The sequence below is a fragment of the Tetrao urogallus genome (assembly GCF_951394365.1).
Source record: "Tetrao urogallus genome assembly, chromosome: 1".
Lineage (NCBI taxonomy): Eukaryota > Metazoa > Chordata > Aves > Galliformes > Phasianidae > Tetrao > Tetrao urogallus.
Genome location: NC_136813.1, coordinates 6,405,059 through 6,427,963, shown reverse-complemented (window position 1 = coordinate 6,427,963; position 22,905 = coordinate 6,405,059). Strand labels below are relative to the sequence as shown.

Sequence of the window (22,905 nt, the reverse complement as noted above, 5' to 3'; positions counted from 1 at the left end):
TACGCTACTGAAAGAGCTGAAAAGATCTTAGTGTAGCTAACAAACAGCCTCGGGCTTTGGCCTACAGAGCAGCCACCCAGTGGTACTGGAAATCTTTGCAAAGCCGTGGGTTGTTTTTGCACAGACTTTACAGTTGTCTCCTACAAAGGCTTTTGGAAGAGAATCTTCCTAAAGCTGGAAAAAAGTCTTGAGAGCTCTAAAACATCTGTGGCGTTTTTATGTGCTGTGAAGTAAGCACAGAAAGGATGAAGATGTTGCCCAAGTAGCCACTAAAAGAAGTTTTAATTCTGCATGGAATTATTGCTAATGTTTCTGGAGCATCTTTTTCCTTACCTGTAGAAAAAATACATTTTGAAATCTCTGTGAAGAGCTTATTTTAAATTCATGAGCACTTCATAAAACCATAATGACCCAAGATTCAGACTTGAGGAACAACTGGTATTTTTTTCCATTGAGTAAAATCTAACTTCTTATTGCTAGAGGTTCCCAACCATGTTTCTACTGGAGCTTATCTACTAAATAGATTAGCAGACAGAGATTTGATTTCTCGCCACACACAATTACTATCAACATTTTTTAGACGGAATCATTTTTAACATTTTAATGCTTTGATTCCTTCCAAGTTTTCTTCTTCTTCCAAACAAATAATGAACATTTTCTAATAGCATCATGTCTTGCAGTATGATAATGCATTTTCATATCCCATCTCAACCATCAACACAGATAAATGCTGCCTCCAAATAAAACTCTCCAACTGAAAAGACTAACAGCTGTTCCCTCTATTCACCACTTGAGTTTTGTTTTTTCATGGCATATTTTTTTCTGGTTAGCTATCATGTGAAAGCTGTTTTCACTGATAAAAGGTGATAGAAGGTGTCCTGGGATTAGACCAAAACTGAAAAAGAAAAAAAGAAATAATTGCCAGGCTACGTAAGGATACAGATCTTGCTGACAGAACAAGGTCCAGGGAAGATAATGTAAGACTCAAAAACAGATGCAATTCTATTCTGAAAGATTTCCATTTACTCTAATTCTCCTGTTCTATGTTGACAGGAATGCTACATTAATTACATCTGGCACAATATATATGTTAATTTAAGAATAAAGAAAATTTATTTGAAGACTGTAAGGATCCTAAAAGGTTCCTGAAGGAACTGGCTGATGCATTTGACAAGTCACTCTCCATCACTTTCTAGAAGTCATGGATGTCAGGTGAAGGTGACTGGAAGAAGGGAAACATCACTCCAATTTTTAAGGGGAAAAAAAGATGAAAAGGGGGGGGTTGGAAATGGATAATCTTTAAGGTTGCTTCCAACCTAAGCCATTCTGATTGTATGATCTGTACATATCTTTTTTGGAAAGACATTTTTTAATATAGGAAAATAAGTCCAGGTAATCCGAATGTTTTCATGAGAAAGCAGCAAATGATTTGACCCATAAAAAAAAGTTACTGTGACTCTCAGTTCAATGTCTGCATGAGTGTGCTCAATCAGTGCTACCCACAGGAATTTTTAAAACTTCTGAATCCTTTCAGTTTTCTGTTTCTACCGTGAACATTAGCATCCATTTTTTAAATAAACATTGTGAGGAAGGCTTTCTCGTCTCTACTGCTGTACATGGAACAGTATCATGAAATAAAGTAGGTTTGGGTATTTTTTTGTCCTTCATCTTTCTTAGTTTTTTGGTGTTTTAATGTCATCTGCACGTATTGATTATTTATTCACCATGCTCACAGAATCACAGAATCACAAGGTTGGAAACGACCTGCAAGATCATCCAGTCCAACCACCCTCCCATTCCTATCAGTACCACAAGCACTAAACCATCTCTCGTAGCTCTTCATCCAGGTGCCTCTTGAACACTGCCAGAGACGGCGACTCCACCACCTCCCTGGGCAGCCATTCCAGTGCCTGACCACCCTTTGAGAGAAAAAGTTTCTCCTAATATCCAACCTAAACCTCCTCTGGTATAACTTCTGACCTTTTCCTCAGGTCCTACTATTTGCCTGGGAGAAGAGGCCAGACCCTTTTGCACCACAGCCTCCCTTCAGGAAGTTGTAGAGTGCAATGAGGTCTCCCCTGAGCCTCCTCTTCTCCAGACTGAACAATCCCAGCTCCCTCAGCTCCTCATAATACTTGTGCTCCAGTTCTAAGAATGTTCTAAGACATGGTGTGAAATTCAAAACAGGGGATAAACCGCTGGGGCAGTACTGTACATGCCTTGACCATGGGTTTCTACTGATGAGCTCTATGCAATCATCAGAAGACTTTGACAGATATCTCCTCCTTTTCCTGCTTCAGATGGATGATTGACTGGAAGAACAACACAAGTCTTAGGGAAATCAGGAAAATTGATTACTCAAGGAACTGAAGCTCAGCTACTAAGTCAGAGCCTCTTTCACCACAGTTCTCATATGTAGTGCGAGAATCACAGTTGCTTGAAGTCTCATCAAGAAAAAGTTATGTGTAGAAAGAAAGCTGATGATGCAAATCTCCATGTATTCCTTACGTTTAAATTTTCAGAATAACTCCCAGAACAAAACTAGGTGTGCACGTATATGGTAAAGTCACAGGCAAAGTACCAGTCTACCTTCAGGCCATATCTATCTCACAACATAACTCCATGTGAAAGTCTCTAAGAAAACAAGAACTACACAACAGCCTGAGCAAAATCTGTCAGCAACAGCAGTGAAACACAAAGTGATTTCCAAACAACATCACTCAGATGGTAACTGTTATGATGATAGTCACAGAAATAACTGTTTTTCCTAAGGCAAATTCCACTGCTTTTCTACCTAGAAACACATATTTCTTGAGTTATATTTATTTTACTGCGCTTGCAATTAGTTCTTCAGAGGCATCAAGCCAATATTCAATACAGTATCAGGTTATATGTACTCTGAAGTCATAGAATCATAGAATCATTTGAGTTGGAAGGGAACCCTAAAGATTATCTAGTCCAACTCTCTTACAATGAACAAGAACATCTACAGTTAGATCAAGTTGCTTAGAGCCTGGTCCAGCCTGACCTTGAATGTCTCCAAGGACAGGGCATCCATGCATGCCAGCATATGCATTGCATTCATGGCACTCATTACTACTGATACAGTACTTTTTCTTACATGGTCGGGACTGCATTTTCAAACAGTTATGCTTGTGGTACCTAAGTAAATCTCAGAAGCGCTCTGCCAGAATCTTAAACAGAAGGAACAGAAATATAAACTGAAGCCAAATATACTAGAGGTTAGAAATTCCCTCAGAGAAATGGAGGCTGGTTCTTGCTTGCTTGTTCTGTCCAAACCTTAATTTTCAAAGACTATTGTTGAGGGATTAAATTTCAGCACTGCTCTTAAAATATTTTTTCCCTAATTATTGTATTAACAGAAGACACAAAACTGTCATAAATCATCTTATTTAGTGGCTTGCGTCTGGCAGAGAACAGTACCAGCTGCTTCAGAAGAAGAACAAGAAACCTGAACAACAGCAGTGTAATTTATGTAGTTTGTACATTGGAGCATGGAGTACATATTTTGAATTCATATGTCACTTTTCCTTCTTCTCTTCTTCAAGTCTTTCCAAACTCTCAACTATTTTGTTGCTGAGTTCCAGTGATGCACTATTTATTTCTATAGCATCCCCTTTCATCAGTTTTAGGAGTGTTGCCCTTCAGCACCATGGAATGGCCCTTTGGTGGAAAGTGTAGGAAAACTTCAAGATAGGAAGAAAATACATGTTCTTCCTACTGTTTAGCACTATAGTCTATTAACTCACTGTTTACTAAACAGTAAAGCCTCAAACTTTAAAAACTCTTATCCTGGAAGCCTTTCCTCACTAGTGACCTTCATATATATAAAAAGAAAGAAACCTGATGGAATTTTCAGATAAGTACAGTAAGTTTGTTCTTGCTCTAGGATGATAACATTTCAGATCCAACAAGTAATTACAAAAGAAGGGGAAAATCCCCTGCTTATTTATTTTTAATTTAAACAGGAATTGGTATTTCCTGGTAAAGAAAGGGAGGAGAACAAAGTGACTTTCTCCATGAAAGAAGGAATTAAACAAAACATAATCTTTCCTGATGTACAGGAAGAAACGATCAGCAAATGAGCTTAGTTATTTGAGGGAGGAAACTGCTGAACACAGGAAACTTAAATGAAAAATACAGTTTTCCAGCTGGTGAGGCATGTTATTACTAGAGGTTTATGTAGGAATGGAAGTTTTATGCTCTATTAGTATGGTGAGGGAAAGGCAAGGGATAAGACAGTGGCAAAACTCACTGCAATAATGATGAGGAAAAAGCAGTGGTCCCAGGGTCCCAGGGTCATGATGGAGAAGAAGGGGGGGGGGGGGGGGAAAGCTGCAGTGAGATCACCACCAGAGTGGTAGAAAACCACAGTACAATGGGTGTAGGTTCAAAATTAGACGCCGTAACTACCTTGCCTTCTTGCTATCATTTTCTTCAACACAAAATGCATTGATATAGCATGAATAGAGCATTACTTTGATATAGCATCGCCTTAAACTCACTATATAAAGGTAAAATCTCAGAGGTATAACAGTCAACTTCTGAGAGCCACGGGAAGGAAAAATAAAAATAAAACCTTGGAGGAAGATCTGGAAGATTTGAGGCAGTAAAGGTAGCAGTTTTTTGAGCTGCATCCCAAGGTATTCACAGAAAGATATACACTGCAAGAGAAACAGGCAGTATTTCAATGAAAAAATATCACTGGAGGAATCAGCAACAGCGTTGAAAAGTATTGTTCCATAGATAACTTTGATGTAAAGCCAGGAACTAGCATCAAATGTCAGTTGTGGAGAGATTGTGCATGTGCGAAGAAGAGACAGTCGTGGCAGATGCAATTTTGGCATAATAAAATGAGTAAGACCTGAATAAACCAGGGAAACCCAGAAGTGACTCACTGCTGTTTACAGTTGGCAAGGAGAGACGAGAGGTAGTGCCTCTTGGGTCCTGAGGAGGGGCTGAGGGGGTGTTCTATGCAGTCAACTGTAAGATCAGTGCCAAGGCTCTTTGTGCTTTGAGGGTTAAGCTGTCTGCGTAAACAATCATTTGGAAAAAAATATTACAGTTATTTTTCCTTTTCCTCCCCACAAAAAATTGGTTATAGGTTGCACACTGCCTTAATCTGTATAACGCTGAGGGCATTGCTACTGCAGCCCTTCACGTACCAGGCTGCAGTCAGCTTTTCCCTTTGATGCATTCCACCTACGCACCCTGGTTGATACAGCAGTACCTTTGCTTTCATGGAGCAGACACACAGAAGAGATTGCTCATCTGGGGATACCCCACCACTTTTCTTCTGGTTGACTATTGGGGAAACACCTTCTTTTTTCTGCTTCATTTTTTTTTCTTTTTTTTTCTTTTTATGTTAGTGCTGATGTTTGCCACCAGCTATGGACCATACGAAGAACATTTCTGTATCCTTGTTTCATCATGCTTTGTGCAACAATATCCTGACTGGGGGCAATGCATGCATTCATGATTTATCAGCCTGTCAAGAAATCTTTAAACATTTTTTTCTGTATTGAATGTATGAATTCCCATAAAAACAGAAAACAACATTCTCCCTTAGCTTAATACCACTAAAACAACTACATAGCAACAAGCTGTAACTTGCACTTAACTCTTTTTTGGGTTGAGAGCTGTTGCGTTTTCTCTGTCAAATAGACTGACATAAATACACACTTAAATATCCAAACTTTTGTAAAATTTGGTCTGTTTAGATCATATGTCAACGTTTAAATCTAGCTTGGGGTAATCTCAGAGTCAAGTCAAATGTTTCAGTTAGATGGCTAATGTTAATTACAAGGGCTGTTCCAAATGTAATGCCTCTTGTTTTATCACAACATCATATTGGTGGTACAGTAGCAGATGTTGACCCTTCCCACCAATATTCCATTACCTTTTGTTGCTGTGAGACAGATGGCAGTAGGGGAGCAGTCTGACAAAATGATATCTGACATGGAAGTGTGTATGAATCCAAGATGTGGAACTGAATTCCTCAATATGGAAAAAATTGACATTCATCGACATTTGCTGAACATTTATGGAGACCAAATAATATTAAAGACAAGCTTCCAGAGAGCCATACATAGCTGTCACACTGTGAAATGAAGAGCCTCTCAATCACCTCATCCATGTAAATCAGCAGATTATGACCAGGCAACTGTGTGCAGAGCTGAATATCTGCTTCAGTGAGTTGGAAATGATGGTGGCAACATTAGAATATCTCAGAGCTTGCACCAGGTGGGTCGCACGAAAGCTCACACAGGAACAGAAAGAACACTGTATGCAAGTTTTTCAGGACCTTTTGAACCAATATGAGGCTGAAGGTGAATCACATAATTACAGGCGACAAGATTGTGGTGTCACTACTATGAGCTAGAGTCAAATCAGCAGTCCGTGGAGTGGTGACGTGAATTAAAAACTGAAGAAAAAGTTCAAGATGCAGCCCTCAGAAGGTAAAATGACGTATGATATTTTTTGGGGTAGGAAACGGGTGATTCATCTGGACTTCCTGAAACTCTGACATACTACCAACTCTGACCAGTAAATCATTACACTGACTAAGCTGAAGGTTAGAGCTTTCAAAGTCAGGCCAGAGAAGAAGGCAACCTTCCTCCTGCAACACGATAACACAGGCCCCATAACAGTTTGAAGACCATGGATTACATTGCCAGTCTTGGCTGAACTGTTCAACCACACCAAACATGCAGTGTGTATTTGACACCTTCTGACTTCCATGTGCTCAGGCTTCCACTGGTGCACAACTTCACAAGCCCAGAATGCAGCTTATTGTTCACTGCTGGTGAAAATGCATAACTGGTGGTGTCAACTATTTTGAAAAGTACTTTATTGTACCTGAGAATTAGCTCTATCCAAAACTGCTGTTGTGCTTTTTTCATCTGTTGTAGTTTCCATGGAAATAAATAGGAGGTATTACTTTTGGAGAGACCTATGCTTCTAACAACTTTTGACGAATTTGAAATTATCTTAAACAGTCCCTTACACTTGAATTGCTTGATTGTTTTACCACTTATGTAGCAAACATATAGTGGACATTTTGTACAAATGTTTGTTAATTAATTCTCACACAATACCCTCCTAGGGTGCAATAATGTATCCATTATACCAGCCTTTTCTGGTGAAACAATGGAAGCACTTCAGGTCTTCTGGGATCACACCTACTTTTGTAGGCCCATGTTCAGTTTTTCATCTTGCATTTCTAGCCATGTTTACCCCCCAGTTTTTGTGTCCACTTTGAGACTTACAACACTGGTCATTTGCATGATTGTGGATCTAATTTACAATAAGCTCTATATGTTTTTCAGCTATCTAGCTTTATAAATTCATAGAGACCAAGCTTGTAGGAAGGTGAGCCCTGAATTTTTTCAGCTGACATGCAAGTCAATCTATGTGCTCCATCTACTTTTCTCCTTTTTTTTTTTTTTTTCTCATGCCTTTGCACCGCAAAAGTCACACTGCCCTCAGAAAGGAGGCAGAGCTAAGTGTGTTCTCTTTAATTTGATCTCACATAATTTTAGAGCAACTGAAATAAAATACAACAATTGAGCATCTTTGAAATAATGGTCTGATATACCAGCTGGGCAAGAGGGAAACAAGCTGCAAACAGCTCAGTTCAATTACTCACTGCTTACTTTTTGAATATTAATTAAGTAATTTAGAAGCAAGAACTGAGACAAAAACAAAGAAAAACAAATCAGATGATCTCATTGTCCCACTAGTTCTTGCTTTTGCCTCATCTCCAGGGCATGTTGGCTGACCCTTCACAACAGTTTGCTCCTCCTCTCACATTTTAATGTCATCCTTCTATTACATGTGAAAGGAGAGGAAAGAAAAAGCGCCCTGACCAGCATTAACAATCCCATCCTCACTGCTTCGAAGGATGGGATTAATTTGCCCAGATGGAAATGTCTATAACAGAGAGACCTGCATCTCAGCTAGTCACCTAAGCTCTCTCTGGTAAATGGAGAGAAACTGGCACTTTCAGGACAAAATTAATCTCATCTCCATGTAGATATTTAAACTAGGTCATATGAATCATGCCTCAAAAGAGACAATTCCTCTGTGCTGACACTAAAGGGAGCCTGAAATCACTAGATACAGATGTTTACATCAGTTATGTCTAAATTTAGGTGAGCTGAATGCCACCTGAATTCTTTATAGCGCTCTTTTGCTTTACTGGTAAAATTACTTTTCCTTACTCTCCCATTACACATGTAGTTGGAAACAAACACGTGGCCTTCATCTACCATTCACTGCTAGAAAAGAAATTTTTCTTAAGAAATTGATAACATCTCAAAATCAGAATGGAGTCCTGGGCAGCCTGATCAGGTGAGTGGCAACCCTGCCCAAGGGTTGGGGGAGTGGAACTGGATGGGCTTTAAGGTCCAACCCAAGCTGTTCTGTGATTCTATGATGAACCTCAAAGAAAAGTGCAAAGCCATGCCCCCGGGGAGGAATAGAATCAGGCAGCTGAATATTCCAGGGGCACCCAGTTGGAACCAGCTCTGCAGAAAAAGACCAGGGGGTCCTAGTGGACACCAAGATGAACACTGGCCAGGAATGTGCCCTTGCTGCTAAGAAGGTTAATGATATTCTTGGCTGTATTAGGCAAAATATTGCCAGCAGGTCAAAGAGGTGATCCTTCCACTCTGCACAGTATTTTTGAGGCCACATCTGGAGTACTGTATCCAGTTCCAGCCCCCAGTGCAAAAGACACACAGATATACTGTAGACAGTCAAAGGAAAGCCCACAAAGGTGATGAAGGGATTGAAGCACATCTACTCTGAGGAAGGGATGAGAGACTTTTTAGCCTAGAGAAGAGAAAGACTGAGGGCATTTGATCAATGTACACAAATATCTGAAATGAAGTTGCAGTGAGGACACAGCCAGGTTCTTTTCAGTGGTGCCCAATGGCAGGCAAAAGAGGACCATTGAAACATAAAAGGTTCTGCCTGAATTTCAGTTTTTGTTACCTTGTGGGTAACAGAGCACTATCAAAGATTGCCCAGAGGGGCTGTGGAGTCTCCTCCTTGGAGATCTCCAAAAGACAGCCAGAAATGATCACCCTGTGGTGGGTATCCCTGCTGGAGCAGGGGTTGGACCAGATGGACCCAAAGGTCTCTTACAATATCAACCACTCTGTGATTCCTTGAAAAGAACAAAGGGATATAAGGGTATAAAAGTGCTGGTGAATGCTGGAAAGAGCATTCTGACCACCTCTTAACAAGAATTCAAGTTCATTTCTTCAGTGGTCTAGAATAAATGAAATCATCTTTCCAAGTCTTCATATTTTCATTTTCCAAAGGATCTATGTAATGTGATTTTATTTCTAATAACATGATGCTTTATATAATGTCTATTTACTGAGTTGCTGACCATGAACATGGCCGTGATAATCCAAGGATATAAGTGAAGATAAAGGGCTTCACTTAGGTGAACTTCCTATGTGTTTCAATCACTGAATGTGGTCCAACAAAAGAAACCAGTTCTTCCATGCAAGTTTTTTGTTGGACATAATTTATCTATTCAATTCTCCATTTTAACTGGGAGGTCTGTATTTTCCAAGAAGATCAACATTTCAAAAGTGTTCCTGACTTTTGCTTCAGGTTCAATCAGAAACTGATTTCTAAACAGACACTCAAACAAAGACTGGAGTTAAAGAGATTCATTCCTTCCAATTTCTATTATCCTATTTATGGCTGTATTCTCAAAAACACTTAGCATGAAATTGTTGATAAAACATATATTAAGAAAGAGCTGAAAGAAAGACACTCACGTAATACCAGGTTAATGTAAAACAGATTCTGTCAAACTAACATGCTATCTTTTTTAGATGGGATTACAAATTTGGCTGACAATGGTAACAATATTAATATTACATACTTAGACTTCCGTAAATCATTTGACATGGTGCTGCATGACATTTTATTAAAAGCAAAATCAAAATGGCATACATTAAATGGATTAAAAAGTGTCTAACAAAAGAATTCAGAGAGTAATTACAAACAGAGCACTTGATCAGCTGTGTTTTGTGGGCTCCTCAGGGATCAGTCCTGGTCTTACGCCTTTTTAAATGTTGATTAGGCTGGGAGAATCACTAATCAGATTTAGAAATGACAGGAAAAAAAGTAGTGTGGTAAATGGTGCAAAGAAGGTCAAGACTACAAATCAATGTATTTTTTAACACAGACAGTAATAAAATCCTAACTTTTGGAATAAAGAAAGCAACCCCCTCCTCACAGAAACTACCCAGAGGTACAGTGTGCTGTAAAGCAGATGGCAGCCCTGGCAGATATAGGGTAGAACAGGAATCCCCAGTGCAGCAGTGAGGTTGAAGGAGCCAATGTTACCCTGGACATACACATAGGTACCTTTACAGTGAGCCAAGATATTCATTACTTCAGCACAGGGCTGCAACTGCTCCAAGGCCGTGTCCAGCTGTGGCATGCACAGATCACAAAGCCTGCCATGAAACTGGAGAGAGCTCAAAGACAAGTCAGGGGAGGGATGAGATCGCTGGCAATTGTGCTTTGTAGTGAAAGATGCCAGGAGCGCTGTTTATTTATTTAATCAAAGAGATGATTAGGTGATGCTTTCACAGCAGTCTAGGGGAGTTCATGGGAGGAATAAGCCTTTGCAGTGAAAACCTCAGTCTAGTGGATTAAAACGTAGCAGAAAAACCTGAAAGTGACCCAAAAACTGAAAGACGAGAATAAATAAATTCAGACTAGAAATATGGCATGCATCTGCAATAAAATAATTAGCCCCTGGAATAATACAGGTGGAACAGTTGTGAAAGTTTCTCCCACATGAGAATTTAGAAATATTTTTCTTGTACAAGGGTATGGCAGTTGCCAACAAATGTATCTTCTTCAAACAATCCATAGTAGTTTTACAGTCTGCATGATCAGACTGGATTAATCACAGTTATTCTGTCGAACTTGAAAACTTGGCCAGTGATTCTTGTTTGCAAATGAAAAATGAAGCTTTGAAAGCAGATCTGGAGCAGGCTGAGAATCCCGTCCAAAATTTCAGCAGATATGTGTGAAGTAAATGTCATATTTTCTTCACCTGTCCTGCAAGTTGGATGAAAATGTTTTACTTCTACGGTTAATCCTCCTTTCCTAAGGTTTTAATGATCCTCTGTGCTATCAGAAGAAGGTGAGCCTTTCCAATTACTTCTCTTCAAAGATTTCAGTTTGAAATTTGAAAATTTCACATCTTCATTGGAAGTGAAACTAAAACAAAAAAAGCTTATGCTCAGGTCTCTTTGGTTTGATTTTCTGGGATTTGGACTCTGTTCTACTTGTCTTTTCAGAAGAACTCTGGAAGCTGTGCAGCTATCAGGAGGATTTATACTATTTCATGTGCTCAGATCTCTCTGGAGACACATAGGGAAATATCAGCTACCTCTGAGAAAACAGTGATGGCAATGCTTTTAATAATTTTTTATTATTATTGCTATGGAGTTTCTGTATTAGTCGTTATTTTGTTTTAGGGACACAGGTGGAATGCAGACTGTCTGAATGCGCTCCAGAGTTCATTTCCCCAGTGTGCATCCACAACTGAAAAAATACCAATTCTTCTCTTCTACTATGTCTTCTCTTCTTCTGAAAGACAATCTCCTCTCTCTCTGTCTGTAAATTTACCATGAAAGGAAGATGGTGAAGGTTTCCCCCTCCCAAACCAGGTACAATCATTTCACACTTTCCCCCCCTTCCAAAAACGTGGGGGGCCAGATATGAACAAAACATCTCAACATTTCCAATATACACCCACAACCAGTAGCAACAAGAGAGGACACATGTTTGAAGGCTAGCTCTGGAAAATGCAACATTCCATTCAATCACAGAACCTGGACTATCTTGTCTAACCTAGCATGAGCAAATGGGACAGAAGAACGATGAAATTGAAAGCATGTGTAGTTAGGAGATAACCGGGACACATTGTTTGGCAGCCTCTAATTTTTGCTGGTTATTATCAGCTCCATTCATTCCTGCTTAATGATCTTTTGCATTTTTTTCTCATCAAGGTGGTAGGACTCACAAGAGAAAGAAAACCTTACTTTTGCCTGAGACCAACATTTTGCATGCAGCATTGTTGTCAAGATTGCTGATCTAATATCTCCACAAACATAGTGTCAAACAGGCACTGGCATCTTTAGTACCCAGAGCAATGCTATCAGTGTTGATTTAAGACCAGAGCATTTCATTTTTCATCACTTTCATATAAACATAAAATTGTCAGATATAGACATGCTATTATAGTTACTTGCATATCTTAAAACCCCACCAAATTTATGTTTACAGTCCTAGATCTTTTCAATTCTTCTCCAACAGAAAGGCCAGTTATATATCTCTGATAAGAGTAGCACATCAGATAAGCTCTAATGAGCCCACATTAGAATGGAAGATACAAAATATTTTTGTTGGTACTAGCAGTATCCAGAAATTTCTGAATTAACAACAGCTTCTGTATATTTCAGACAATATTTTTATGGCTAACCCTTCTAACTTTAAGTAAGTATCCTATATCACCATAGCACAACACTCATATTTGCTTCGTGTTCATAAAGGATTTGGCCTTAGCAGTGGAATTAACTCCTTACACTGTGATCTGCACCTTAGCATCTCTGTACCAATTCACTTATTTATAATGACCTTTAAGAGAATATTATTCTGGCATATAGGCTAGGTAAAGTTCCACTCTATCTAGAAAACCAGAACTGCTGCTCTGTTTTTAATTTATTACTGCTTTCATTCATTACTTGTTATGACCATGTGTCGTAAATCAACACTTGAGGATGAACAGTGTTAAAGTACATACTTAGGTATTATAAATGCTTGCAAATCTGGGCAAGGCTGATTTCAGAAGTGGGAAATCAATCTTAAGGATTCAAATGATGTATTTCTTATTCAGAAAGAACTACTATGTGAATTATATGAGACTTAATTCAGATTTTTTTATTTACCAAAACTCCTATTAGCTTCTCAGATGTGATTGCAAAAAGTGGGCTATAAATGAGAACTTTATCTTTCTGCCTTTAAGAGTGGGCAGCAACAGTATATTTTAATAACAGATACAGCAAACTACCAAAAGAAATAAATGCTGTGGTGCTATTACAGTTGCATTTTTTGAGAGAGTTCTCTTTGTAGAAGCATGTCCAAGAGACAAGTAAACCTTTCTTGCAATGAGTTACCTCTTCCCTAATATTCTGCCTTTATTTAACAAAAGAATTATAGCAGTGCAAAGTTTTTAGCTCTCAAGGTCAGATTCCACAACTGTTAAACAAATCCCTTATAAAGTTCACAATGTTGCTTATTTTATAGTCTAGGCAGATATTTTATTATCAGATAAGAAGACATATTAGAGAAATTGAGCCAAATATTCACAACATTCATGACACTATCCTTTGCCTTATCTCCAAACCAAATGAGGTAGAAGTTCTACACCAAATTTATTTGCTTTCTAGCAATAACCTAAATTTCATCTTGGTGTCCAGTACTAGAGGAACTGTGCTTTGACCTGCCACCTGATTTGTAGTTACTACTATTCACCTATGAGAACACTGGGCCAGACCATGTCAGACTTCATCATAAGACAAAAGGAATGATTAAAAAACTTCTGAGTAGAGCGGTTTTAGAGTTTATTCTTAATTAAAATAGGGAAAGTGAGAAAACAGTCTTTCTTGTTTACTCCTTTTACAATCTTGTATCAAAGCCATTTGTGTGACTTCTGAACTGTTCCTCACTTAATAGAGGATGGTGTGTGGTGGAAGACTTGAAGAAGAAAAATATGCATAAGAGAACAGGCACTATATTTGAAAGTCTGAGAGAGCTGTGAGTCCAAATCCCTTTGATTTCTTTATAAATTCCAGAATCTATCTTCCATATGCAAATATAATACTGCATAAGAACATGCTGTGGCAATACAGGCTCAAGTCTGAAACATTCAGAAAGTCTTTTCCTTTGGAGGACCAAAGCAATTCTTGGTACAGGTGGTGAGGTATGTGATCTACACAACTTACTTAAGTAGCTACATCATTAAAGTGTACAGGGAATGGAAGAGTTACAGCTAGGTGTAGAAATGTGGACAGAAGTTGGTAGCTGAGCTGGCTTTTGTGATGTTTTACAGCTTTTGGTGATGAAACACTCTGCTATTTAGTACTACAATTCTTCTGCCTTTATTACTTAATCCACAAGCTAACATTGCAACTGGAAACTCCTCAGTTAAGATAATAACTTATGTTTTTGAAATGTGGGTGGGACAAGAGAACAGAGAAAGCTAAAGTGATCAAAGGATGGCAGCTTCCAGCATCCTCCATGGACTTAAGCTATGCTGTGTTCTCCAACAGGTCCTCATCATCACCTGAGATACTCAAAAAGGGACACTTTGGGGTCAAAATTTCAGTCATCAATCATATCATGGTTACTGTTTGACCCAGTGTGCTTCTAGCTGAAGCACAAGAGATAAAAGGGAGCGTATGTGAAATACTGTCACCATCACTGTGTCCCAAAGTTCGCAGCCAGAACAAAGAAAGGCACTTGGTCAACCCAGTGCTCAGGCAGGAGCTCAGTTCTGTGAGGTGCCTTAAACTCCTGCTGAACTAAATCTGAACCTCCTGAGAAACCTTTGATATCTCAGAAAGGGTATGGATCTGAATCCATAACAAAAATCTCCGATCTTTAAGTTCTGTTGGCCTCAAAGTTCTCTGCTGGCTGCTGCTGAGAATGAGGTGCTTCTAAGTGAGAAAATCCAGTGCTCACATTGTGTCCCACACTACTGTACCAATGAAAGACATCAGCTCCGCTTCCCAGGCTCCCAGTAGAAGCAGATGTGCTTCCCATAAGACCCTCAATCTGTCATCCAGAAATAGCATCCCAGATCCACAATAAAATGCAAGAACTACACATACAGTTCACCAGGGGAAGGGGAAGGAAAATCTCCTGCAAACTTTTAAGAAAAACAAGACCCTGCTCCATAAAGGGTCTTTTTGAGTTTGTCTCAGGCTGTGCAACCTAAATATTTGCAATGTTTCCCATATTTTTACAAGAAATACTGCTAATACTGAGGGAATTTGAAACGCTTATCTAAGCCAAGAACAGAAAGTTTTTAGTGGCAACCAGTAATAATCACTTGCATGTAAATACAGAAAGCATTTTCCAATACGCCATGGACACAAGCTCAGCTGCAGGTATCTGTCATTGGGCAGCCCCCTGCCACAGTCATACTGCAAATACAGCAACCAGAGAGGGGGACAGCACCTTTTCAGACATGCTGCACGTTTATACAAGAGCACTTCTGATCTTGAAGGCACTGCTTTTAGTTTTTAATTCACTGGATTCTGTGCTCATTTGTGCTATCTTCCACTAAGGTGCAAGATTGTGCAGATATGAGAGCAAGAAAGAGATCAGTTAAAAAGACAGAAATTCAATGGTGTTGCATCTAGCAAACAGGCAATGGTGAGCAGTAGTTAGATTCTCTTTTTTTTTTTTTTTTTTTTTTTAATTTAAACTGAATTTAATTGTTAAAGTGTGGGTCTACAGAAATTCTGACAGAGAAAGACATTTGCCCAGAACTTCTCAGACGTCTTCCTCTTTTGAAATTACTGTCTTTGCTTCTGCTCGGGCAGAAAAAAAAACAGTTCTTCACATAGGAAGGTACAATTTCATGGTCTGTACTGTTCTTCAGTTAACTGCAAACACAGAATTCAACCAAGAATGCATGGAGTAGAGCTCTTTTTTCAAGTCTGCATATGCCAACCAAGTTCATATGGGCAAACAAGAAGCAAGAGTCCTACCTTGAACTTGAAAAATCTGCTTTCTCTTAAGCCATAAAACGCAGCTGCCATCAGAAACAGACCCAATTGCTTTTTCTTTTTCTCTTTCCAGGGCAAGCAAATCTATTTCCTGTTACAGCCTGTACTTAAAGTTTAATTCTATCTTATGACTTAAAGACTAAAATATTTGAGAACCACTGAGATTTTTCCACCCGTTTAAAAGGGGAAAAAATAAAACTAGAAACAGATGTTTTATAATGTATTTCATTTATTTTGGCCACCCATAAAGCTGTGGCTTATGTTAATGCCAACTAAGTTAAAAGCAACAGAGTTCTGCAATGCATTTTAGAATGACCGGGCATGGGAAGTACCTTTCTATAAACTTCTATTTAGTAAGTAATTTTTTATGTCAGAAAATGGACATAGGAATTACTGAAGATGTGAGTGGCACTGCCATATACTTGGGTAGTATCCCTCCAGGGATGTGCAAAGCTCTCCTACGTTGTTAAACCCCAGTGCATAGCCTGGAAAGCAGTTGACCAATGTATATACAGGAAACAGATGGGTTGGATGAAATTTAAACAACTGAGGACAATGTCCTTAGAACAACACCATGTAAATTACAGTCAGTATGTTTATACTGCATCTCAAACAATTACTGCAGAGACATTTAACAGCGAAAGCGGAAGATTTTTTTCTTATTCATATTCATACTCTTATTCAAACAATCAGCAGACTTGGGCTAGCACAAACCTTTCACTTTCTTCGGTGTTCATGATTGGAAGCAAAAGCATTTCAGAAGTGAAACTCATGGGGCTCCTCACAGCTGCAGTGGTACTTACTGATAAAGGTACCTTATAGAACTTAAGGTGAAAATAGTTATGTTGAAATTTCTCCTGTACCTATTCTTATTTAGACTGACAAATCACTGCTGAACAACAGACCCACTTTAGCAGAACACCTTCAGCAAAGTACTGCAGCTTAGGGACAGAAGGAGCAACAAAGAACAATTGGTCTCAAAATATTTCTTTATTGACAATTTGCTGCAAAAAACACCGGGCTTATAACGTGGATATGATTTACTAACCTGCCTAAAACATAGGAAAAGCATAAGGACAATGGCTGTATTTTAAGACAGAACATCATTAAGTTTTAAATAATTTTTCTCAGCTTTTTTCTCAGCTTGCTATCTGAATATTCAAAGAAAATATTTTCCCCTTTATTCCTCAGAAGAGATGCAAAAAAGTGAACTGCAGAAGTTAATTAGAAAGTAATAAAATATGAAAGCTTAGCAATTCAGTACAGCAACCAGCAGCACAGACTTTGACCACAACCACAGAAGCAGATTCTTAGAATAAGAGCTTCTAATACAAAATATCTTTTTAATTAAATATCAATACAATTATTTTGAGCTAATAATAAAATATGAACTTCATTATTATCAAACCAAGTGCAAATACAGAAAACTCACTTTAATTCAGGGGCAAGCTAAAAGCAGTTTAAAAGCAAAATATCCTTAAGAAGTATTTCTCCAGGCAAATCAGTTTATCCATCATTTGACACACTCATTTGAACTTGAAAAAGCCAGAAAGCTGAAAGTAGCTCCCCAATATGTTGACTGAGGACTGTAATTTATCTAAATTATGCAACTGGATTCCCACAGCTGGCCCACAGCTTGGCTTAGAGCTCAATTCAACGCCAATGATCCTGTCTGCTAATATTGTCCTACTCTCAGAGAAGGTAATACATTCAGCGACTTATATTGAAGTTCTGACACTAATTAACAGAACAAGCAAATGCTGACATGAGTGACAAACGCTGGTTCATAGTTACTGTGAGACCAGTGCTGCCAGCTGGCATTTTCTGTAACACTTTGCAGTAATAATCTCTTGTTTATTTCTTAGAACATTGCTTATAATTTGATTGTATGCATTTTGTTTTCAGTTAGAAACAAATCGGGACACAAATGCAAAACCAGGAACAGCAACGAGACCCCGATTCCCAGACAAGTAATCAACAAGAAAGCATGCAAGCAGCATCACCTGGGGGATGCATGGGGACCACAGTATAGGAATTCTTATCCTATATATAAGGCTATGTAGCTTTGCACAAACAGCCTTTGGCTTCTTGTCTCTGGCCTACCTGGACAGTAGCAAAACATGTTTATCAGATATACAAGCTCAGAACCTGAGCAGCAAGCAGTTAAAAACTGAAGGTCACTATGCTGCAAAATTAAAACATGCTTCTATGCTTTAGCAATACAGACAACGATAAAACAAAGCCTCCACAACCACCTGTAATAATATGCTTGTTCAGCCAGCAATTCCAAAGTACTCAGCAAGACAAGGTAGACATTTTCTGCAGCTGGTTTTACATGTACATTCCTGCCAAATTGTTGTCTCGTCTCCTCTTACCTTCACATTAGTCCGGAGTGCACAGTAACATGCAAAAAACATTGCAGTAAACAAGGAGCATATGGACCAGTATTCAGCGTCTCTGCTCTGCACAAACGGTACACACACGATCCCGAGCATGTGCTACTAAGGAGCATCCGTTCCCTCTGTCAGTTTGAAAATGCATTGATCTCTGTTTTTCTGACTACAAAAAGACATGTCTTGAAGGCACTGAGTGAAAGCTACATAGCTCTTCGTCGACTATATATAGCAAGATGCCCAGTAATTTCAATTAGCAGAGAATTCAGCAGCTGAAACTTGGACCTCAGTTGCTTTTCCTTCCAGCATTTTAAATTCGGGGGGAAAAAGGAGGGGGAACTCACCCAGAGGGGAAAGGTGAGGAATTAAAATGTAAGCAGCAAGTTGCTTATATTTCCCCCTGGCTTTGATGTCTTCTTTTCAATATTTTACAAACGTTATACATGGGAAATGAATAAAGGTTTCTCTGCCAATTCTGAAATTTACTGTAGATTCTGCACTGTTTCTGTCCGGTCTTGTTAAAGATGCAGCACCCCTTTTAAGAAAGACAACGTCATCAATCATGACAGATTCAACATGTTCTACTTACAAATACTGTCTCTGATTAAGGACAATGGCTGGCTGCCTTATTAACGTTTCCTCAAATGCAAGTTCAGTCCCCTGTGCTAATCTATTTTTAAATAAAAAGTCCCACCTACTCCTTCACTCTCATTTAATAAAAATGCAGTGGACTACTTCTAAAGATCCTGAATTGCATTGTGCTCCAAGCTGAGACTCTGGACATCGGTTCCAAACCACTGGCTTTCTTTCTGGGATTAGAAACATAGAGGGAAAATTAAAATCAAAGCAGAAAAATCCTGGAGATGGCTGTGCCCTCACATTTGTAACTACATATTCTGAATTTAAAATGCTGAGATATCTTCCAGAAGGAGGGAACTCAGAACCTAGCCAGAAGGCAAAGCTTTAATTCACATGCACAAAAATAAGATCAAACCACTTCTTTTACTCCTGTCAGCTGCTGGGATGCTACACGTTAACTGATTGTTTACTGGAATGCAGGGACTCAACTCTTTGTTTACAGCACTGGGAACCACCGATATTCGTACTGGATTATGAAGCAGCCTTCAGGAATAAAATCTGAGAAGAGCTTTTTTTTTTTCACCGCAGCAGATACTGTGGGAGGCAAAGAGTGGAAAAGGCTTTGCTACCTCCTTCTCCATCAGCACAGAGCAATTTGTGTAGGATAAGCGTAACTTAATAGAAATATCTGCAGTGACTTTTAGGATTTCTTTAAATAATGCTTTACGTAAACCCCCGGAAACCTGCAGAAATACTGAAGTCCTATCAAAGTCGGTGGGTATCTTTTGTGGGCAATGAGGTGAAGAAGCTTAAACAGAAGGATGTGCACTGAAAGAAGAAAAGCGGGGGGAGGGGGAGAGACGGCAGGGTTTTTTCCAACATCTTCCCAAAGACAAGCTCTCAGAAACTGTCGTCAACTCCAAGCGAACAGCTATTTTTAGCCTGTCATTGTTTGTGCCTTTTTTTAGGAATGAAAAAAGCAGTCGTGTTTAGAGCTATATACTGCTCTATGATGTATTCTAAGTCAGCTACTTAATTTGATCCCCGGCTCCATCTGTCATACAAATTAAGTAATTAGTAATCACAACTGTCTTTGGCACAAGCAATGACTTCCAGAACAAAAGAGACGAACCCTCTTCTTAAATCTAATTCTGCAGCTTCTATTAGTAATTAAACTGGGGTCTATATGCCATAGTTCAAAAAACCAGGATATCCCAAAGTTATGAGAGTTCATAATCCACCCAGTAAGCTAAAACAGAGCAATATATTGCTCTGCAAAGGCACGGAAGAATTAATTGATGGATTTTTCTGACTGTCTTCAAGTGAAGAGAAAGGCATCATGGTGTATTCTGCTGTACAGTACATTAATGAATAAAATTTAGTATCCAAGTCACTGGAAAAAAAATATCACAGATCTTGGGGAATTGTGATCCACTGGAGAAATGCAATTCAAAAAGCAAAGATGAATGGATACATGGTCCCGAACAGCGAGACAAGACTCAGGCAAACATGTGGCTGCATGTGAAAATCAAATTCAAGTCTCTTTTCTGCCAAAGGAATTATGCAGGGTTTCAGTCAGCAAAATAACTTTCTACTTCATGATTCTAAAAAAGTTAATGTTTTTGTATTTAGGCAAACAAACCCAATGTGAGGAAAATGGGGATCTGACAAATAGAAAGCAGAGCTGTGTAACTATATGACTCCCAAGCGGTAACCTGTATAAAAGACTTCAGATACATTTAGGAAAACAAGAAGTAATGCAGTCCCAGGGTCTTCACTCAGGATAATCTCTCATGACTTCTAACTGTCTAGGAGAAGAAGTTATCTAGGAAATTACAGAGCCTGGCCCTCATGACACCATACCAGTGAAAAGGGAAGACTCCCATCCATGCCTCCTATAATAACTGTGGGGCATTTGAGAATTTGATGGAAAATTGAAACCTCTGTACAAGCCAGCTAGGTATTACTTTGATAGCAGACCAACTTAACACTTTTAGCAGGGGCTACTTCAGATAATCTACAAAAGCAGAGCCCTGAAGGATTTGCTCACCTGCCAAAACATAGAGTATTGAAGCAGTCTAATGTTTAAAGGCAGCGTTCTCATCAAGGAACACGCAGTATTTTATTATGACTAGTAGCTGCTCAAAAGCATCACGTATTGGTGCTATTTTCTACCCTTGACACACTGGCGATAACAGTGAGATAGGAACAACCTTGCCCGAGCTTGCCAGACTTGCCAGAAATAGCATTTCAGGTGCTCAGGTCCTCTTTAAACAGGAGACTACAGGGAAGAACCCCATGGATGAAAGAGGTTACTCCATTAAAAAGAAAATATAGGTCAGGCATGAAAACATTAGCGAGACAGTAGTCCAAAAGAGCCACACTACACACCCTCTTTAAAAAGATCCGACTCACGACCTCAATATTCTTAGATGACAGAAACCGCTGGAGCCTTTATCTTGAGCTGTCAAATTTCACCTTTCTTTATACTCCTGTGCCAAAGAAGGGTAAAAGGCAGCACTTGCAAGGGAATCCTGTTGTCTGTGGAGCTTCAAAGGGAGCAGAAGCCTGTGCTGCCCTGGTGGGCCTTGATCTCAGGAGGACACGAGGGCAAGTGAGGTGGGGACAGGCCTATAGCTGCAATTCAGTGGCAGCAGAATGAAAAAGCACTGTCACTGCCCAAAGAAGAGTGATAGGAACTAGTAGCAGTAGCAGTAGCAGTAGCAGCAGTAGTAGTAGTAGCAGTAGTAGTAGAGATGGCGTATTGCCATTATATGCTGATACTGTAGCCAAGGTTCCCCATTGTGCTACGGTGTTATTCAAGGACAAGAAAAACAGTACGTGGAAGACATCACAGAAAAACAAACTGTACTGCAAAGTAATATTTTCATCCTTGGCAATCTAATAATTTTCAAGGTTGTTCCCAGGCATTGTGGAAACAGGAATATTTTAGAGGAGAGGAACAATAAGAAGAGTAGACTTCTTCAGTATGCTGAAGAAAGTGATGCTCTCCAGTGTTTGCACCACAGTGCAAAGTGCCTCACTACACTTAAGCAGCACATTTGTTGGTAAACATTATAAAATGCTTTTTAAAATCTTCCTGCAATGATGGGTGCATTTCTCTCTCTCTTTGAAGTGATGCTGGTGCAGCCATGGCACCATGGCTACAGTCATGCTCTATCACACCCTGCTTTTGCACACTGCAGTGATACCACCCATGCAGGACTCTAGCCCTGTATTGATTAAATACATCTGATTTCAGCACACGAGCTTTAAATTGGAAGGATTTTACTCCTTTCCCCATATCCAAGATTTTAAACTGTCATGAAAGCGTGATTTTCCACACCTACAGGAAGTTCATTATGCTAAAAATCTCTGCATCTGGGGATGGAATAGTGAAGAAAGCACTGATACAGACCACAGGTCTTGGGTGCTGTAGGGTCAGTGGTTTAAGATGGAAAAATACAGCTGACTCCTAGAGTGGATTGAGCCTATGGGGCACCTGGAAACACATAAAGAAAGGAGACTCTGGATCAAAAGCTACAACTTGCAAGAACGTTTTCTTAGGCTTTCCTTTCTAAATGCAACAGTAAATTTAGTAAAATGTAACAGACAGAGGAACTAAATCAGCATTTTGAGCTCTGAAAATCTTTAAACTTTCAGAAACAAAAGAAAAGGCTGAAGCAAACTCCCCTTGCCAGTATTGTAAACATCTCTCTGGCACCCCGGCATTCTGAAGGAAAAGTTGCTGAGTCAAATTTTCTTCCTCACTTTCAGGCCAGTAAATAGCAAAGACCTTCCCCTGGGCTCATTTAACTGAAGCCACAGCTTTCCTGAAAACATTCTGTTTCCTTTTTTTTTTTTTTTTTTTTTCTGCAAAATCTTGCGAAGACTCTCTAATTCCTGAGCATTTAATACTTTTCTTCATAATGTCCCAGCCTTCTGCTTTCTGTCCTGTGGTTGCATAGGAGAATGTTTTGATGTGAAATAAGAGAAAAACATAAAAGTTACTTAGAAAATATTCCTTCTTTATATTGAATTTATATATATTTTATGATCAAAGCTTTTGT

General features: G+C 39.1%; 1 protein-coding gene across 3 annotated transcripts in view; it reads right to left on the bottom strand.

Annotated features, from left to right (window-relative positions):
* DLG2 (discs large MAGUK scaffold protein 2) overlaps positions 1-18,280 on the bottom strand; it is a gene marked incomplete at both ends in the record, with an annotated part of 740,481 nt that extends 722,201 nt beyond the window's left edge. For all 3 annotated transcript variants that reach the window (XM_079537732.1, XM_079537733.1, XM_079537734.1), the window contains one exon: positions 18,239-18,280. In XM_079537732.1, coding sequence (XP_079393858.1) covers positions 18,239-18,280 — 42 coding nt within the window. The remainder of the gene's footprint in view (positions 1-18,238) is intronic.
* Positions 18,281-22,905: the final 4,625 nt, after the last annotated feature.